This window comes from Scheffersomyces stipitis, chromosome 8 (assembly GCF_000209165.1).
Source record: "Scheffersomyces stipitis CBS 6054 chromosome 8, complete sequence".
In the NCBI taxonomy this organism is placed as follows: domain Eukaryota; kingdom Fungi; phylum Ascomycota; class Pichiomycetes; order Serinales; family Debaryomycetaceae; genus Scheffersomyces; species Scheffersomyces stipitis.
This window is the reverse complement of record NC_009048.1, coordinates 356,067-376,040: the sequence shown is the minus strand read 5'-3', so window position 1 is coordinate 376,040 and position 19,974 is coordinate 356,067. Positions and strand designations below refer to the sequence as shown.

The window sequence follows — 19,974 nt, the reverse complement described above, 5'->3', positions numbered from 1 at the left end:
TCTACTCCAGCTTAGGGGACCTGGCAATTTCGCCAAAGAGAAAGCAAGTGCCACCGGAACCAAAGCAGCAACAGTGTCAACATCACCATGAAGAGCGAAGACTCTTCGAAATCTCCGACGTCTCTCACAGCTACAGCCACCCCGCTGCCCACGGCCAGCGTCAGTAGCAAGGGCGATGGGAATGGAGGAGCAGCCCACGACTTCGGTTCCGATCTGTACCACGATAATTTCGAAAGAATAGGTTCTGGTGCAGACAAAAGAAGATCCTCCCACAATAAACCAAAACGTCAGAGACGAAGCTACAGCTGTGGGCCCTGTAAGCTATTGAAGATTAAGTGCGATCTCCAGATACCCTGTTCGTCGTGCAAGAAGTTCAAGAGAGTAGATAAATGCATACTCCAGCCTCCACAACCTCCATCGGAAGAAGAGCTCTACAAGATCAAAGAAAGAAAGAGAAGAACAAGCAGCAAGAAGACCCGTCTAAACGACAATTTTGTCCAGGCGTTCAATTTGCACAAAGACTCTCTTCCTTCCTTGGGTTCTACTATCGGAGCTGCCAAACATTGGGATGGAGCGCCTCTGAAGCATACTGATTCTCTCAGACATCCAGCACAACGACCTGTGATACAGTCAGGTACAGTCGACCATAGTCCTTACGTGTCGCAAAGCCATATGTTACAAAACAACCAGAAACTCGGCTTGCATCTCCAGAACCCCCAAAACCAACTATCCAACCAGGATTTGACCCGTGACCAAACATACCCTCACAACATGTTCAACGGTTCTAGCTCTTCAGCTGTGATGCTTGATGTTCGCTATCCTGTCCCGCCCTCAAGTTTGATCCATCAACCGAACCAAGCTGGACACGCTCTCGAGTTTCAAATGCCACAGTCAAGTCAAACTATTGCCCAGCAATATGAAGAAGATGAAAGTGCTCTTATAGAAATGTCAATGGTTGACACCAAGAGAATGAAGCGACTTTTGCCTGACAAATTCTCCATTTTTGAGGATATGATGGAATTGTATTTGAAATCAACTAACGACCAGATATTGGACTTGATAAACCACAATGAAATGTCAAAAAGAATACATATGGTCTATAATCGTATTGTTCTGATAGATGACGAGGGCACTCATAACATCAGTAAGAGTGTCCAGTTCTCGGTTCAGGAATTGAGGCACATGAGTTTTGCATACTTGATCCTTGCCAACGGGTATCTCTTTGAAAACAAGGGCTTGTCCAATTTCTTGTTCGAAAGAAACCTCTACAAGCCCAAAAAGGAGATACTAAGCGACTGGGTCAAAATATCCAATTTCATAAAGACAAAGGTATTAAGCTACGCCAAGTATACTGACTTGCTTTTTCTCATGGACTGGTATTTTCTCATCAAGAATTATTACACCTATTGTAACATGATTGTGGAAAATTATCTAGAATACAACAATTTGCTTAATCATGTGGTTCTCAATAATCAGTTTGTTGAGCTTATGGAAGACCCTGAAAAGGATTACAGTTTTTTTACCAAGACTAATGGAGCCACGAACGAAGATGGCACTTCTAATCAAGTTACCTACCCCAAATCGTATGAATTTATCTTGTTCGCTGGTTACTGGATGCAATTGCGTTTGGTTGAAATAGAATTCACATTCTTCCAGTACAAGGGTTCGCTTCTATCTTCTAACCAATTGAAGAATACAATAGTACCTCATAAAATGTTATTGCAATCTTTGTATGGACAAAGCTTCATGTCAATCAAAAGACCATTAGTAAGGTTTTCCATCCAAATCTGGGGATTGTATTATAAGAGATCAAGATATTCCACCTCGATCCGAGATGTCATAAGAAGTTATCTTGAACTTTATGCAGAAGTGCAAGCCTTGGCAATCAATGAAATCCGAGAATTCGAAGCAAATATTAAGCAGAATCCAAATCATCCAATTGGGACCTGGGAATTAAACTTATTGATAAAGAACCTGTCTGCTTTGAATTTGTTTATTAGATGGCTAAGTTTTATCAGGATCGAGGCGAACTATTTCCCTTCGCTAAGATACACTTCGTATTTGACTTCAATGATGAATTTGTTTAACCAATTTGATTTAATGGACTCAATGGTTATCAAGCAAACGAATGGTGAAAGAGATTTGATTTCAGTCCTTCTTGAAGAGTATCCATACCATTACATGAAGTGCTTTTACCAATGTTTAATCTATCAAGCATTATTCTTAATCGTTCTCGAAGATTTCATTAAGGATGATAGCCAGTCTAAAGGGATGTACAAGTTGAACTTGGAGGCGATTTTTGTCAAAGTTTTTGGGAAGTTTATTTCAACTGTCCACAAGTTTTATAATCATTCTGAATTAAGTAGCAAGCTTCATATTGTGGGGTTCTTTGCATGTTCAATGAACCTAATCATGGAGCTCACCAAATATTTGCAAATGTCCAATAAGCCACAGTTTGGGGATTTTACTGATCTCATATATGATTTGAAGGTGACTAGAATATCCAATGAAGACTGGGACATTTTACTAAATTTCTACTTTGGATCGAGAGAAAACTTTATGAGATACATTGAAAAGGCTTGGGATTTGTTTGCTTATATGAAGATTATAGACGACAATGCTGGCCAGGAAGAGATGATGATTACTCCAAAATACACTTTAAATGATGAACTTATAGAGGAATGCAGTGAAAGCTTGGTGGGCTTCGAGTTTGATTCGGGAACAGTCAATGAGTACATGAAATGCGTTGTTGAACCGAATACACAAGAGTGAAATACCTGGCATTCTTGTATGTAGAATATGTATATTTATTTATTTAATGATAATACACTTACACTGAATTTGAATGGTTGCAAATTGCTTGAAAGATAAGGTAAGTTATATACCGTACTTACAATTGGCGATTACAATGTACTATTATGAGTAAATATATTTACAAGTCCTCTAACACCACTTTGAGAGGGAATGAGTTGCTGCAACAGCTGCAACCTGAGAAGGGTGCAATTGAGACGTTTGCTTGCAGACAAGATACTGTAATGAGTATACAAAGTTCAGGCTACAAAGTAGATCATCTTTGTTTGGTCAAGTCATCTTTCAGCGGATAGCACAATAGTCACCACCATTTGAAATTCTGAGATTCTAGACTTAATACAGAATCGCTAGAGTGTGACAGTTCTTTGACAGTAAATATCGTGGTGAAAGGCAAGTAACTACTTCGAACGGTAACGATTTAGATGAATACGCTGATCTCATGGGATTTAGTCCGATTCTTAACGGAAAATGGAAGTGATTGCCGAGTTCCAGAACTAATCCAACGGTTTGGTCGTGAAGTACGCCAGGAGAAATAATAGCAGGCCAGGCCGTGAAACAGAAGTGAATTGGAGTATTGGAGTAGTAATCTTGTAAAGTGCAGCACGCAGCCTCACAGCCGAATCAGGACTGTTCGGATCAAAGAGCTGTCATTCTCGAAATTCGGCAAATGATGCATTTCCACACGAGGATAACGGCCATGTCAACAATCAGCAAATTCAACAATTAGCAAGATTCAGCAGCAAGGGAGATATCAGCCTCATTTCGCAATCATGTTAATGACTAGGCCGCTCAGGGAAGCAACTCCAGCCGCAGTATTTAGTACAATTAGACAGAGCAAAATTGCCAAGAGGCAAGAGTTGGGATTGGTATACACACACAGATTGAACACATGGTTCCAGGTGAAGAGGAGCAAGGAGACCAGCGATTCTTAGAATAGACCCGTGGACTACAAAAGAGCTCGATAAGTAATGAGAGAGAAATCAGAGACAGAAAGTAGAGAGAAACGAGCGTCAACACCGGAGAAAACAGGGAGACACAGCGAAACCACGAAGAAGTAAGCAGATTTATCGGATCCTTCTTTTCGCAACATGACCACTGTTAACTCTGTAGTGGCGCTTGAAACGGTTGCACCGGAATAGAATGGCTCGGCTTTACTTTGTGAGAGGTGGCCAACAACGGACAGAGAAAAGGGGGCTACGATGGTAGATTCCAGTATCCTCTTGGCATGAGAGCTATTATTAAATACCTATTAACAAATAATTGCAGCTGGTATAGCAGCTTATTCTGGGCCTGACTCTTCTAGCTTTTGTCGGTGTTCGTCCATTGTTAGTTCTGTACTGGAAATCCCTATTTCGAGCCTCGTAAATTTTTGAGTTCCACTCTAGCGCTGAAATGCTATTTTGCGGATTTTTCGTGAAGTATTCTCTTACATACGTCAGCTCACCGTACAGCAAATTTCAAATTGTGATGTCATGGCTCATACTCCATTCCAACCAATAGGTTCCGTGCTGGTCCATGCTTCTCATGACATTTTCTGTGTTCTGAGAATGGCTTGACTTTCTTCAGCTGAGTTGCCTCATCAACTTGGTGGCTGGAGGTGCTACCGTCGCCTTCTGGTTTTTACTTTTTACTCTTTCCTTGCTTTTTGCGAAGATTTTCAGTGCCTGACGAGATAAAGCCTCTTTTGTACGTGCTGCTCCTGCTCGACCCCACAAGCCCTGTTGACCGGCCAATGGATCTCTGCTCTACTCGTCATTTTCTCCTGCACCGCGACCATAGAGGCGCAGATGGTTTTGTAGCTTCTCATTCCTCTAACGTGTATTGGTACCTGTCTGTAAAGGCTATGACGCCCGCTATTCGGCACCAAGGCTACTACTTAAGAATCAAGTCATCCTCATCGTGAAGTTGTCTGGACAAACAACATAAATTCGTAATCCACATTTTCTGCTCTAACTAGCATAATTTCGCTTGAGTAACTGAAGCTGAGATTCTCCATACTTAAGCGTAGTATCTCTTTTATCGACCTGCAGCAAGCATCTCATCTGTTGCTCCCCACTGAAATTTGAACTTTCTGAAAGTTTCAGAACACAGAAAACTGAAAACTTTCCACACATTCCCACTTTACTTGCAGAGTTACTCTTACTTATCGCATCATCTGCCTAATCGACATCCATGAAGTGGAACATACTCTCATATGCGGTAGCGGCCGCGATTGTGGGCCACAGCGCTCTTGCTCTGGCCAACGAAGAAGGCTTGTTCCGGTTGGACTTCAACATCAGACGAGGCAATTCCAAGAGAGACTTGATTGAAGAATCGACAGATGGTGCCTACTTTGTCAAACGTGACGGCTTCGTAGACATGGAGTTGAAAAACGAAAGGACCTTCTACTTGACGACATTGAAGATTGGTTCCAACAAGGATGAAAACGGAGTTCTTGTCGACACCGGTTCCTCCGACTTGTGGGTAATGAGCCACGACTTAAAGTGTGACCAAGCTCCTCCCAGCAGCAAGAAGAGAGGAGTGAATTTGGACCGTAGGCACATCGAGGCTGGCTCTAGAAGTATTCCCACCAAGTCCTCACCTATCAAAGATGCTGTAGAGAACAAGGCTTGGTGGAATCCGTTTGGAAGTGGAGGTTCCACTGTAACAACCATCATATCTCCTGGCTTTCAAACCGATTCCTCAGGCGCTGGAATTGGCCAAGAGGCACCTTCTAATACATGTACCCAATACGGTTCGTTCAACACGGAGAACTCCGACACTTTCCAACGTAACAACTCTGCCAGTCCTTTCCAAATTGAGTATGCTGATGGAACCAGTGCCGTTGGTATCTGGGGCCACGACGACGTGATAGTTGGTAACGTGACTGTGCACAGCATGTCATTTGCAATAGCCAACGAAACCAGTTCCGACGTTGGTGTGTTGGGTATTGGTTTGGCAGGTTTGGAAACTACATTCTCAACCAGAGGAGGCGGTGGGTACACATATGAAAACTTGCCCATCAAGATGGTGAACCAGGGTCTTATCAACAAGAACGTGTATTCATTGTACTTGGGAAAGGCTACAGATAGTTCTGGTAACATCTTATTCGGTGCCATTGACCATGCAAAGTTCGAAGGAGATTTGATCACCGTGCCTATCATTAACTCTTATGCTAGCGCTGGCTACACAGAGCCCATAAGACTTGAGATAATCGTCAACAACATGACGTTAAGCAGTAGCACTGACGAGGTAACCGTCACTTCTCGTTCATACTCGGCTGTCTTGGACACGGGCTCTACCTTGAGTTACCTCCCTTCTGCGTTGTTCACCAGAGTGGGTGAAGCTCTTGGTGGTTCTTATTCTTCAGCTATCGGTGCATATCTTCTTCCATGCACTAGCAGCAGCAATATTAAACTTACGCTCAACATCGGTGGAATGGATATCGATGTGCCCTTGACAGATTTATTGTTGAGAGGCAGTTCCTCCAGCTCTTCCGTATGCTACCTCGGCATTCTCGAGCAGCTGCTGAGCTCAAGGTACATGTTGTTGGGTGACAATATATTGAGACATGCCTACGTAGTTTACGACTTGGAAGACTTGGAAATCTCTGTTGGCCAGGTAGTCTTCACCGATGACGAGGACATCGAAGTCATCACATCCACTGTACCAGGGGCTGTGAGGGCTGCTGATTTCTCGTCCACTTCTGTGTCTCCTGGTGAGACTGAAACCTCCCTTACTGACCACATCGTGGTTTCTGGCACTACTTCGAGATCTACTTCTACTTCGACCGGCTCATCTTCTGGCAATAGGAATTCAGGATCTTTCTCGTTATTAAGAGAAGCCATTCCTTTGAAGTTTGTAGCATTTGCCGTTTCTTTCGTTGCGCTCGTTGCCTTAGTATAGTTGTCTCTTTTTTTTACATACCAACAGTATAGAACTACAAAAAATAATGCTGCACTTTAGAAATGTAGCTCCAAAATTGTTTTACATAAGTTGAACATGAGTACGACCACTATTACTCCATTACGGAGGGGTGGTTCTCGTAAAGGCTCCCGTTAGAGAGAGTGGACAGTAGAAAGTGTGGAACAGCTCCCAAATTACTGCGAAAAGATATGCCTAATTTGGCAACAACTCCGATAAAAGATCTCATCCGCGAATGACATAATGTGCTCGCGAAGCCTTCACGTGACACTCTGCTTAAAGCAGGTGCAAGGGAAAATCTGATCACAATGGCTGATAACCGGAGTGACAGTATTTCAATTAATAATCATGATACCCGACTTTTTCTTAGTGACAGCTTTCCTAAAAGATAGAGTTCATAATTGAGTGATTTCCACTAGAGTTGTTGGGCCAAGGACACCGGTTATTTCCACCTGACTTGCCTCGATCTTCTAGTGACTTCGACAACCTTCTACCATAGTAGTATATATAAGATTAGAATATCTGATTTCAGTACACAAGATTTAAGCGAGGTCTGGTTATCCCTTTTATACACTTGTTCATACACCATTTAAAAGTGTTTGATATCATACCCACTGCTTTCATTCACATTATCTTGAAACAACCCTGTTTTGTAGCTGATATCATATGACGTGTAATGAATAGCAACAACCGTGAAACCACTAGTCCAGGCGGGAATAACCCGTCTGCTGACTCTTCCACTAACATGACAGATGCCGAATATATTGGCAATCTTTTGAACAACACTAATACAAATGCAACTAATTCAAACTCAACTAATTCAGGCCCGACTAATTCAAACTCAACCAATTCAAATTCAACTAACACAAGTACACACAATACAAGCTCTTCTGGCAATAATAGCAGTGCCACTGGCAATGGAAATGGGAATACTTCCCCCATGAGAAGAATGCCTTCTTCAGCATCGTCCAATTCTGGTAATACTTCATCATCTTCCAGCCGCATATTCTCTGCATTTAATAGAAGTCATAGAGCGGAGTTAGGTCTTTTTGATAGATTTAGAGATACGGTTTCGGGTTTGTACCGTTCCAACAGAACCAGCAGAGAAGGTAGTCACCAGCCTAACTCTGCTACACAGACTTCTACAGATATACCTACTGTTGTGCCACAGGCTGCTCAGCTTGAAACAACTGCTACAATCGATACCAGCGGCCCTACCACTGGACCTTCTGCTCTGACTTTCAACAGTGAAAGTGACTATACTCGTGCTATAGTCATCACCGTTAACTATGTGTTTTCTGACGAGAACAACCCTCAGTATCCCAACAGGGCCGGATCATTGATCATGTCACTCCCCAATAATTCATCCAATAGAGACCCCAGAGTAATCCAGGAGTTCATCAGATTGGCCACACAAATGGCTTATTCCACCATCATTAACGGTTTACACAAGGAGAAAGGTGTAACTCTTTGTAAATTCAATTCTTTCCCGAGTGTTAAGGAAGCTGATTTGGGCGATTCTCGAGCATGCTCTATCTGTTTTGACGAATTTGACATGGTAGAAGCAGAAAAAGAAAAATCATTGGTAGACGAAAGTGATGATGAGCTAGTTGTAGTGAAGAAGAGAAGAATAGACGAACTAAGACTGGCTGCTACGAGCGAAAGCAATAGCAGAGTACAATCCGATGACGAATCAGACTCGGCTATTCCTCCCTCGAACAACATTCTTGAAAGCACTTCCATCGACTCCACAAACACCGATCTACCCAATACAGACCCTGCAAGTACATCGAATACAAATCCAACTAATACAAATACACCCAGCACCAATGAAGAGCTGGCAGAGCCAAAGTACTTATCTGAGTACACTGGGGTTTTTGATCATAGCCCAATCAGGATGACTTGTGGTCATATCTTTGGAAAGGATTGTCTTTCGGAATGGTTAAAAGAGCACACTACTTGCCCATTGTGTAGAGATTCAGTCGCAGAACCAACGTCAAGAACGAATTCAAGCAATGTGACAATCTTTAACTTACCTACCAACTCTAGTCGTCCAACTACAACCGAAGCTCATGTTGACATTAACGAGACTACGACTCCCCAAGAAGAAACCTCAATTGACTCAGATACCGTTTATCGGGAAGCTGACAGATTCCACTACTTTCCTTTATCAGGAGGTTCAGCGCGTCCTTTGAGAAGAGTTCTCAGATCTGGAAGCGGTATATCTGATGCGGCAGCAGAACAGACAGAAAGAGACTACTCTACCTCACACAGCCAGTTTTCTCACATCTTGGGCTTTCTTAGAAGACAAAGAACAGGCAACCATCCTGAGCCATTGTTTCCAACTGGAATTTCCAGCAGAAGAACAGCCAATGGTATTGAGACGAGACTGACTGATGAAGATGACGATGCTGCTTCGGAAATTCTCGATTTCATGAATTTGCATGAGTTTAATCCTCCGGTCAATTCTGATTCAGCGAACACTATTTCTGAAGCAGGTTCAGAATCTACTGGTGCCCAGGACAATAATACCACTAACTTAGATGACGACACAACTACAGCCGACCAACATTAGTTTTCGATACTATTTTCCCAATTGGCATTGTATACGACGAATAAATATATACGCATATATGATAAATAGCATTGCAGTCTTATAAATATTGTTATAATCTACTTGAAGAACTTGGCGTATTTAGCTTTCTCTTCCTTTTTTTGGCGTTCTATCAAATCTTGGCATCTGGTAAGTTCTCTGTTGATAGCAGCGTCATCAGGTACTAACTTGTTAGCTGCTTCTAGATCTACAAGTGCCAAATTATTCTTCTTCAACTCTATTAAGCCTGATCCCTTTCTGAAGTGAGCCTTTGCCTTTTCTTGACTGGAAGCATTGTCCATTTCCAATAAGTACGACGAATAGTCTACTGCTTTCACATAGTTCTTCAACTGGAGACATACTAAAGACAAGTTCAAGTAGACTTTCTTCTTCAAATCAATGTACTTTTCATACCATTCAGGCTCTTGATCCTGGTCAGGAATGTATTCCATAATGTATCTCATGCACTTTCTGTACTTTAAGAAAGCTTCTTGTTTTTTTCCAGCTTTAAATAGCAAGGTACCACTTTCTTTGATCCTGGAAGCAGCTTCATATACTGATTCTGATGATTCCTTGTCTATATGCTCGTCGTCGTCTGGAAACTCTTCGTATATATCTCCACCTCTGGTGTCGTAGCTGGCGTTGAAAATAGGAACAGGCATGCTTTCATCCCATTTTCCACAATCCTTGATCAATACTATCTCTTCCTTTTTAGGGATATTCTCCTTATTTGTGTTAACTCTTTCGACTTCTCTGACTACAGATTTCCCATGTATCACTCTTCCAAAGACTGAGTGACGTCCAGTAAGATGCGGCAGGGGATAAGTAGTTATGAAGAATTGAGAGCCGTTTGCATTTTTGTCTCCACTGTTAGCCATGCATACCTTGAATGGTGCATCTAGGGCTTCCGACAAGTTTTCGCCCTCTATCATGTTGGGAGGATCTACAGTGGATATGTTACCTTTCCCTATATCTTCTTGATAATAGGCATCAACTGAAGAGAATTGCCCATACTTCAAATCACCTGCTTGGATGACAAAGTTCTTGATCACTCTATGAAAAACATTATTCTTGTATCCTAGTATCTCGCCATCGAGAGATACCCCATCACATAAATTGATGAAGTTCTCAGTGGATTTGGGTGCTAAATCATCGAATAATTCGATTACAATACGGCCAACATCCCTTGCACCGATGGAGATATCCAAATAGACATGAGGTCTCACTGGTTCCACTTTCATTATGCTATTGTCGAGCTTGTATATGCCTTGAGCAAATACACGAAACAGCTAACTATACCATTTGCATCTTCTGATTTAATCAGGTACTTCACAAAAGTGAAAAATTTGGAACCATTGCTGGTGTACGGTATGCAGTATTATTTGGTGAATATATTTTTATATTGTCATCTACATATCCAGAGATACAAATACTATTTTCTCTACATTAGCAATGCTAAGGTGTAACCGTCTAGTTGTGCGATCGGGTTTGCGAAGATCTTACTCTTCAATTTCTTCTTCCAAGTACGAAGTGCAGTTGTTTAATGCTACTGAGAATATCAATAAGCTCTTGGAGACCCATGATCGTTCTTCATATATATTAGCACAGTACGTTCCCGAGCCAGCCCGAAACGCCTTCTTGGCTATACGGGCTTTCAACTTGGAGATCAATAAGATCAGCGATGGTGGCAGCAATACAGGCTCCGTCGCTTCCAAGGCATCTTCACAACTTTCCAAGTCAATGGGAATCTCCACAGCAGACATGAAGTTCAAGTTCTGGAGTGATTTAGTCGCCAGGGTGTTCACGGAAGACCCATATCTGGAAAAAGACATCGGTGAACCCATAGCCATATTGTTGAGAGATGCATTACGGAACGACTTGAACTTAGACGTTACTTATTTCCATCAATTCCTACAGACTAGAAGGCAATTCTTGAAGTCCCCGACGTTCCAGACTGTAGACGACATTTGTTCCTACGGTGAAGGAACCTACTCCCAATTGAACTACCAGACTCAAGCTCTATTACTATCTCCGTCCATATCGCCTTCTGTGATTAGTCTTTTGGAACAATCAACATCGTTGCAGTCTAAGGTAAGTGATATCGCTGCACATATCGGGCAAGCCACAGCTGTCGGTGCCATGATCTTGGGAATGAACTACTATGCTACGTCCAGAAACCAGGTCACGTTGCCTGTGAATTTGATGTCCAAGTACGACTTGTCCCAGGAGTCAGTGTTGAAATTGGCCCAAGGACACGTGAAAGAGAAGACAGAGGTAGATGCTATCAGAGACAAGTTGAAAAATATCGTTTACGAAACAGCCACAACATCCAATGATCATATCCTTACAGCCAGGGCCAAGTTATCACAATGCAAACAAGAGATCAACGAGATAGTCAGGGCCAACATGCATGACCAATTACTTCAGAAGAACTCCAAGCGTTGGCGGAAGTTCATGCCAGATGTAATTTTCACTCCTTTCATGGTAGCCATTCCTACGACGTTGTACTTGAACAAGTTAGAGAAACACGACTTTGATATTTACCACCACAAGATGCAGCAGAAGGAATGGCGGTTGGCGTGGACTTCGTTCAAGGACTACTACCAGAGAACGATATAGACAATATTATAAAGAAACCCTTGTATATAATTAATGAAAATTATTCGAAAGTGCAATAATAGTGCTTCAGCTATTTTGATATAAAGGCAGGCAGAAAAAGGCACAGACAGTAGTCAAATAGGCTACAGTGTAGTGGGGTATACCTGGACACTATACCTTTTTGATTTTTCACGTGATAAAACACCTGACAGTCGTGTCTGACATTGCGCGTACTGATTAGACAGCTACCGCACACGTAGGTTGAAAACCCTCCTTCGTACCAACGACATTTTTGATTTACCTTGACAAGCTTTTTTGCATTTTCCAGTGGAGCTGTTACAATCGGGCCAAACAACGATCTACACTTAGCATACACTGTGTGTATGACTAATTGAAGAAGTATACTGAAGTAGAGTGCACAGACAGGCATTGTCCATAGAGCCCTTTGTCAGGTAGCTAGCATATCAATATCTTAATAGGGAGTCTCCACCATTGCAAAACCATAGCGGAGAATTCTCACAGGCTTTGTATTGAGAGGTATTCACAGTTTAACGTTCCATTCTTCACTTTTTTTAGGGTATTCTATTGATATCAACGAATAGAATCTACACTTGAATCGAGAACCGTTTCAAAATCACAATCCGAATCGTTGTATCAAAGTAGATCGATATCAGTAGTGTTTTTTTTTTCACATCCTTTTATGTCAGGAACGAAAGTTACAACGATAGATTATTAGTTCCATAAGTCAACTACCACAAATTAATAAATCCAAATATTATAAGAGCGATATATCTCACTACAAACTATATATCCGCCATCATTATTCATCCGTTATGATACGTCCGTTTTCCAAGTCTCCCACGCCGACAATTCTGTTTGCAAACCAAGGCATCAACTCGACTTTGGGTACAGCACCACCTAACCCCAGCGGAGGAGGCAATGTGGCCATCGATCCCATAACGTTGATGATCAACGAGTGTATGACCATCTCGTCTGCCATGAGAAAGATGACTCGTTATTCCCAAAGTGGAGTAGCAGCTATTCTTGGGGCTGGAGATCTCTTCAATGGCGAAGACGATGCCATTGCCAACAGCTTGGGTTTGTCATCCACCGTCAACAACTCCAACAATGGCCACCGTCAAAGCAACCACAATCCTTTACTCTCCAGCTTCTTACAATTGAGATCCATCTTGATGGAAGCCAAAGATTTGTACGAAATTGACAGCTTGACGTTGTTACAGCCTTTTTTGCTTGTTATTAAGTCGTCGTCAACTTCTGGCCACATAACCAGCTTGGCTCTAAACTCGGTATCCAAATTCTTGAACTACGAAATCATCTCCTACAAGTCGAGGAATTTGCAGAGCACTTTAATCCAAATCATGTCGTCCTTGACTGTATGTCGTTTTGAGGCTGCCGACCAGAACTCTGATGATGCCGTGTTGTTAAAGGTCCTCAGATTGATGGAAGCCATCATTGAGAGCCCGTTGTCTGACTTGTTGCCCAATGAAGTCATCTCCGATGTAGTACAAATCTGCTTATCCTTGGCATGTAATAAAAAGAGAAGTGAAGTATTGAGAAAGGCTGCAGAAATGGCCATGGTCTCGATTACTTTCAGAATATTCAGTCAATTGAAATACATTGAACCAGAAACTGAAAGCGTCGAAGAATTGCAGGCGAACTTTCAAGACACCAAGTTACCTGAAGACATTATAGGAGGAACTGATATAAAGCCGTCTGTTGCTGGAACGCCGAAGACGTCAGAAGATGAAACAGACGAACAAAAGAAGAAGACTTCGGCCCCAAATAAAGAGGAAGTAGCCGATGAAGAAGAGTCTTTTGGTATTCTCTGTATCAATGAGTTTTTGGGTGTTTTGATCTACATGATTTCTCCGTCTAACCAATATCAACACATGGAAAGTACTAGAGTATTTGCATTATCCCTCATTAATACTGCAATAGAGGTAGCTGGACAAGAGATACCTAAACATCCAACTTTGATCTTGTTGGTTTCTGACTTAGTTTCCAAGCATGTCTTACAAATTATTACAACAACTGAGTCGCCAGCATTATTACAGGCTGCTCTCCAATTGTTTTCAACTGTCGCAATCGTTCTTGGAAGACTGTTGAAGTCACAATTTGAGTTGACATTGACCTTAATATTTCAGTCCATTTTGCCAGATTCAGGAAAGAGACAAAATGATACTATCAATGGTGCAAATGTTTCAACTAGAAATTCTTCCTCTAAAGAGATGTTGGTAGAATCTCTTTCCTTGTTATGGACTAGATCTCCAGTTTTCTTCACTCACTTATTCATAGACTACGACTGTGACTTTGACAAGTCTGATTTGGCTACCAAGTTCATCGAGTTCTTGTGCCAACTCTCATTACCAGAGTCTGCCGTTACCACCACTGATAATGTTCCACCAATCTGCTTGGAAGGAATTTTGTCATTGATTGGCGGTATCAACGACAGAATTAAATCCTTGAAGAGTGATTTAAATGATGCTCCACTTCACTCGATGATTAATGATAGAGAAAAGAAGACATTATTCATTAAGTGTACCGATCTATTAAATGATAAACCAAAAGAAGGCGTCAAAGCATTAGAAAAGGAAGGATTTATTAAGTCCGCAAGCGACCTTAAGGAAGTCGCTTCCTTCTTTTTCCATAAGTCAGGTAGATTGAACAAGAAGGTGTTAGGTGAATTTTTAGCAAAGCCTTCGAACTCGGATTTGTTACGGTACTTCATTGACCTATTTGATTTTACGGACCTAAGAGTTGATGAAGCCTTGCGAATCTTGTTGAAAGCTTTCAGATTACCCGGGGAATCTCAGCAGATTGAAAGGGTGGTTGAATTATTTGCTCAAAGATACGTTGATTGTCAACCGGAACTTGTCGATGGCCAGGACATGGACGAAATCGTAAGGCCAGATCGTGACTCTGTCTTTGTGTTATCGTACTCCGTCATTATGTTGAATACTGACTTGCACAACCCACAGGTTAAACAGCAAATGGTGCTTGACGACTACAGGAGAAACTTAAGAGGGGTATACAATGGAAGGGACTTCCCGGAATGGTATTTGTCAAAAATTTACAACTCCATCAAAGACCGTGAGATCATTATGCCTGAAGAGCATCATGGTACTGATAAATGGTTCGATGACGTATGGCATAACTTGATTTCAAGTCTTGCGCCAACAAGTAAAGACAAATCCGAGTTTTCTTGGGTGGAGATATGTCAGTTTGATAAAGTGTTGTTTAAGGCAGTTGTTGATACTTTAATTGATACACTTGTTGGTGTGTTCAAAGAAGCTTCTGATGATCATATTATCACCAGATTAATGTCTTCAATAGATAAGTGCGCTAACATTTGTTTGTATTACAATCTATCTGATTCCGTTGATCGTTTGTTGAATGCTTTGACAGACTTAACATCTTTGACCAATAAAAGCTACAGGATTTCTGGGACTGACGATAACTTACGAGAGGAAATACCAATTACTCAAATCAAGATCGAAAAGAAAGAAGAAGCCATTACTGTCAGTGAAATGGCCGTTTGGTTTGGTAGAGATTTTAAGGCTCAATTGTCGACGGTCGTTCTATTCAGATTAATCAAGAAGACTGACAGCAAGATTACTCAGTCTTGGGGTAAGATCATAAAGATTATTTTGACATTGTTTGAGAATTGTTTGATAAATCCTAACTTGTTCAGCGAATTTCAAAAGAAAATCAAGCTTAGTCCATTACCTAAAGTTAAGCCAAGATATATCATCAAGAGGGTTAAGCCATTGAATAATTCTGGTATCTTGTCGACGTTCTCGTCATTCTTGAAGGGCTATTCTGATGATCCTCCTGAGCCCACAGATCATGAAATTGAGTCCACCTTGTCCACTATCGACTGTGTGAAATCCATTAACGTACCAGCCATCTTCGAGGTTGTATCCAAGGGACCACCTGATGACTTAAAATATTTTGTTAAACTCGTTTTGAATTCGTTGCCAGAGTATAGTAAGGATACAAAAAGATATTATGAGACAGAAATTCTCTTTTTGTTGGAAATTGCGGTCTGTTTCTGTTTGTTATTAGATGATATTGAATTGATTACTGAAGTCTCGGACAAGCTCAACCCACCAGAAATATCCAAGAAGGGCCAACTTAGATTAATTGCATACAAGTTACTTTTGGCCAGACGTGGTAATTCGAAGATTAACGTTTCTGCTTCCATTAAGACTTTAGCTGAGTTTGATAAGGAAATCATTAACAAGCAAGGCGGTCAATTACTTCAACCATTGTTATCCTTGATTGATGATGACGCTTGGTGTTGTAAGGAATTGTTAAATGACAATGAATACTGGAAAGTATTAAGGTTCTTTGCTTCTATCCAAATTTATGCATCTGATATTCTCGAATTCATGTCTGGAATTGTCAAGAATGCTCCTCAGGACATAACGCCATCTAATTATATTGCATTTTTGGGATTACTTGATGAGATTTCCTCCTTAGGAGCTATTGGCTCTCAGTACGAACAAGAGAATGAAAAGCTCGGTTCGAATCAAGACATAACTTACTTCAAGGACTTGGTGGAACTTTCCAAGAAATCAATATCATTGACTTCTGAATTATCTGCTGTGATAAAGAGACCAGAATTCAAGGGCAAGGAATTGACCTACACATTGATTCAAGCATTGGCACACCAGTGTTTCAATCCATGTCGCGATGTTCGTTCTTTTGCTTTGAACTCCTTGCAAGCAATGGTTTTATCTATTGACATCAACGAAGAGTTAACTGCATTTGGAATATTCGAGTATGGATTGTTTCCATTGTTATCGGAATTGTCCAAGAGTGAAGTTTTGCAAACCGATATTCACGGTTTTGTCAAGACGCAGACTGAAACATTGACCTTGGTCAGCAAGGTTTATCTTCACTACTGTGTCGACTTGAAGCAGGAAGAAACTGACGGTGTTTGGTTAGGAATATTGGATAACTTTATTACATTCCACGACCAAGAAAGCAAGCTCAAGAAAGAGAATTCGTTCAAAGAAGCAGGAGCCGAATTACTCAAAAACATGATTCTAGTACTACAAGACAATGGTACTTTGAGCAAGGACAAAGAGATCCTCTGGAACGAATCATGGCTGAAGATAGATAAGATTTATCCCGGTTTAAGAGACGAATTGGATCCGGAGCCGTTGTCTGAGAAGAATAAAGAGAATATAGTCGACACGGCTGCTGAGGGTGGAGAAGAGAAGAAAATCGAAACAGACGGAGATAACTAATCTGCAATAAATATTACACTTATGTAATCTAATGGTTTCTTAAGAAAGTAGTCGTTATGGAGAAGTAGTATTTTGTATTTTAGTTACTTTCATAAATATAGCAAGCTTATGTTGCATCTCAAACAGTGCGAAAAATATTTTAGTCTATTTTATAGTATCTACAAACAAATTTTCAATTCATCACAGACTTTCTTTGTGTACTAGCAACACCCTAAAAACATTCGACAATGGTCAACGTCCAAACCTATACACAAAGGGCCGAGTCTCACCAGTCACCGGTAGCACAGCGTCTCTTCAAATTAATGGACAGCAAGAAAACTAACTTGTGTGCTTCAGTGGATGTGAAAACAACCTCTGAGTTCTTATCTTTGATTGATAAGTTGGGTCCTTACATTTGTTTGGTTAAGACCCATATCGACATTATCGACGATTTTTCGTATGAAGGTACCATTGTTCCTTTGTTGGAATTGTCCAAGAAGCACAACTTCATGATCTTTGAAGATCGTAAATTCGCAGACATTGGAAACACTGTCAAGTCTCAGTATTCAGGTGGAGTCTACAAGATTGCCCAATGGTCAGATATCACCAATGCTCACGGTGTTACTGGTTCTGGTATTGTTCAGGGATTAAAGGAAGCTGCAAGAGAAACTACCGACGAACCAAGAGGTTTATTGATGCTTGCCGAACTATCTTCTAAGGGCTCGATTGCTCATGGTAAGTATACTGAAGAAACTGTGGAAATCGCCAAAACTGACAAAGAGTTTGTTATTGGGTTCATTGCCCAAAGAGACATGGGTGGACAAGATGAAGGTTTCGATTGGATTGTTATGACTCCTGGTGTCGGTTTGGATGACAAGGGTGACAGTTTAGGTCAACAATATAGAACAGTAGATGAAGTTGTTTCCACAGGAACCGATATTATCATTGTTGGTAGAGGCTTATTCGGCAAGGGTAGAGATCCTGATGTAGAGGGCCAAAGATACAGAGAAGCTGGATGGAACGCTTACTTGAAGAAGACAAGCCAAGTGTAAAATATGTAAAATTTTGTAAAAATCGTAAAACTGTAATGTACATCGTTAAGTATTTACAAACAACTATATGATTATTTACAAGCAGAGGCCTATTCCAAAATTTCGAATTCCAGTAAGTCGTCAGTCAATCTGGTTCTCATTATTTCAAAAACCAAGAGGGCCACGGATGTAGCCGGTATTGTTGTCAATGCATTGCGGACAAAACCTTTGTATGCCATTTGATACCAAGTCAACTTTGATTTTGTCTTCATCCTAAGGATTTGGTTATATGTATCAATGTATGAGTTGTAGTACAAGGTTATGGAGGGTTTGTATGAACGCGTAGCTGATGCATTGTAGAAATCAAGAGCTTCAAGTCTAGAAAGATGAATCTTCTGAATCTTGGTGATTGGGTATTGTATTGCCAACAACGAGAAAGCGGCAGATGCACCAGCTACGAGAATAAAGGTTGACCTCAATATCTTTTTGGTTCTCGTACGCTCCAAGCTCAATAGTCGTTCGTCTATCTGTTCTTCGTTCATATTTGAGTATTGTCGTAACTTGCTTTTGATGGATTCTTTGCTTCGTCTATAAACATTGACAACCTTGAAAGTTGCTGTATAGCCTTGAGTCTTGACGAACTCAAAGGTAGAGAAGTAGAAGGCAAATCCAAGCGATTCTTTTACAAGCGAAAAACTATACCCAGCAAAAACTCCAACCAATCCGACTTCTTTAAGTTTGTTCAAACCGTACATCCAGAGGTTTTGGTGTGAACCACTCAACATTTCTGCTGCTGTCAGTCTAGTATATATGGCGTCTACAGGTGCTGCTGCGAGTGACTGAACGGCACCAGCAATAAAACCAGCTCTCCATGTATCGAATGGGGAGTAATAGAACAATTCTCGGGGTTTATCTGCTTTTGGGGTATGCAGACTGTTGAATCGATCCAAAGCCGTCAAGTAAGTTCCGTACAATATCAACCCTGTGGCCGAATTGGCTACAAGAGGAGGCAACACCTGATCAGGGATAAATCTCCATCCCTCTTTCTTTACTACATTGACAAGCATTCCTATCGAGGAATGCGTTCTGAATTTATACGGTTTCTCGTGGATGTTATCGTGTTTGTTAGCCAACTCACGTACATAGGCTAGATAGTCAAATCGCAGAGGACGAAATAACTTCACTGGTGTTCTTAGGTAGAGAGACTGAAGCTGGTACATAAGAGCTCTCATACCAGCGGCTGAAAGTGAAACAGTTTGGTTGCTGCTCATCTTAGGTGGAATGTTGGAAGCAGTGTAGTCCGTAATTTCACTACTGTCCAGGGAGGCAATCGCAGAATCATTAAGTATGGGGCTAGGTTTCATACTATTGAGAACCATTGAGAAAATAGGCATTAGAGACCTTATTGTAACTTCCATAGGTTCCACGGAAACTCCTTTCTCATCTAGTGTATGTCGTTTTTCCATTGAAGTAAATTTTATGTGTATCTATACGTTCAAATGGATGAGTGATTGTGTTTGGCAATATTTCTATAGTTTTAGCTTTGGGTTGGGGTATCATTTATCTATAAGAGGTAAGTCTACTATAACCAGTTTATGAAAGTTGTAGATCCAGAGTTTCTATATGAAAGTAAACATACTGGACCAACTTGCGCAGTTGATTTAGCTTAGTCTCGATTTCATTTTCCATATTGGTACTTAGAGAATTTGTATGCGAAAATTATAATCGGGAAAAACCAGAAGACTCCGTTTCTTGTCAAAACTAATGTTCCTCCAACATGTAT

General features: G+C 41.1%; 8 protein-coding genes across 8 annotated transcripts; 6 read left to right on the top strand and 2 right to left on the bottom strand. All coding sequences in view use genetic code 12, as the record gives it.

Moving 5' to 3' along the window:
• The first annotated feature begins 24 nt into the window (after positions 1-24).
• PICST_91238 (predicted protein) lies at positions 25-2,843 on the top strand. Its single transcript, XM_001386623.1, has one exon. It carries the CDS (start codon positions 88-90, stop codon positions 2,770-2,772), a length of 2,685 nt encoding a protein of 894 aa, XP_001386660.2. The 5' UTR covers positions 25-87; the 3' UTR covers positions 2,773-2,843.
• A 2,140-nt stretch (positions 2,844-4,983) lies between these two features.
• PICST_68459 (predicted protein) lies at positions 4,984-6,772 on the top strand (the record flags this gene model as incomplete). Its single annotated transcript, XM_001386622.1, has 1 exon — positions 4,984-6,772. One exon carries the CDS (start codon positions 4,984-4,986, stop codon positions 6,694-6,696), a length of 1,713 nt encoding a protein of 570 aa, XP_001386659.2.
• Positions 6,773-7,390: 618 nt separating this feature from the next.
• On the top strand, positions 7,391-9,212 carry SAN1 (mating-type transcriptional regulator (putative); the record flags this gene model as incomplete). Its single annotated transcript, XM_001386621.1, has 1 exon — positions 7,391-9,212. A coding segment is annotated over one exon (1,822 nt), but the record flags the coding sequence as incomplete, so codon positions are not given.
• Positions 9,213-9,387: 175 nt separating this feature from the next.
• On the bottom strand, positions 9,388-10,548 carry PICST_50233 (predicted protein; the record flags this gene model as incomplete). The annotated part of the gene is made up of 1 exon (XM_001386426.1): positions 9,388-10,548. One exon carries the CDS (start codon positions 10,546-10,548, stop codon positions 9,388-9,390), a length of 1,161 nt encoding a protein of 386 aa, XP_001386463.2.
• A 211-nt stretch (positions 10,549-10,759) lies between these two features.
• On the top strand, positions 10,760-11,926 carry PICST_33737 (predicted protein; the record flags this gene model as incomplete). Its single annotated transcript, XM_001386620.1, has 1 exon — positions 10,760-11,926. One exon carries the CDS (start codon positions 10,760-10,762, stop codon positions 11,924-11,926), a length of 1,167 nt encoding a protein of 388 aa, XP_001386657.2.
• Positions 11,927-12,843: 917 nt separating this feature from the next.
• GEA2 (GDP/GTP exchange factor for ARF) lies at positions 12,844-17,301 on the top strand. The gene is made up of 2 exons (XM_001386619.1): positions 12,844-13,641; positions 13,690-17,301. The coding sequence occupies exons 1-2, from the start codon at positions 12,871-12,873 to the stop codon at positions 17,179-17,181; spliced, it is 4,263 nt and encodes a 1,420-aa protein (XP_001386656.2). The 5' UTR covers positions 12,844-12,870; the 3' UTR covers positions 17,182-17,301.
• A 107-nt stretch (positions 17,302-17,408) lies between these two features.
• URA3 (Orotidine 5'-phosphate decarboxylase (OMP decarboxylase) (OMPDCase) (OMPdecase) (Uridine 5'-monophosphate synthase) (UMP synthase) (PYRF)) lies at positions 17,409-18,212 on the top strand (the record flags this gene model as incomplete). The annotated part of the gene is made up of 1 exon (XM_001386618.1): positions 17,409-18,212. The coding sequence occupies one exon, from the start codon at positions 17,409-17,411 to the stop codon at positions 18,210-18,212; it is 804 nt and encodes a 267-aa protein (XP_001386655.1).
• An 89-nt stretch (positions 18,213-18,301) lies between these two features.
• YMC3 (mitochondrial carrier protein) lies at positions 18,302-19,462 on the bottom strand (the record flags this gene model as incomplete). Its single annotated transcript, XM_001386425.1, has 1 exon — positions 18,302-19,462. The coding sequence occupies one exon, from the start codon at positions 19,460-19,462 to the stop codon at positions 18,302-18,304; it is 1,161 nt and encodes a 386-aa protein (XP_001386462.2).
• Positions 19,463-19,974: the final 512 nt, after the last annotated feature.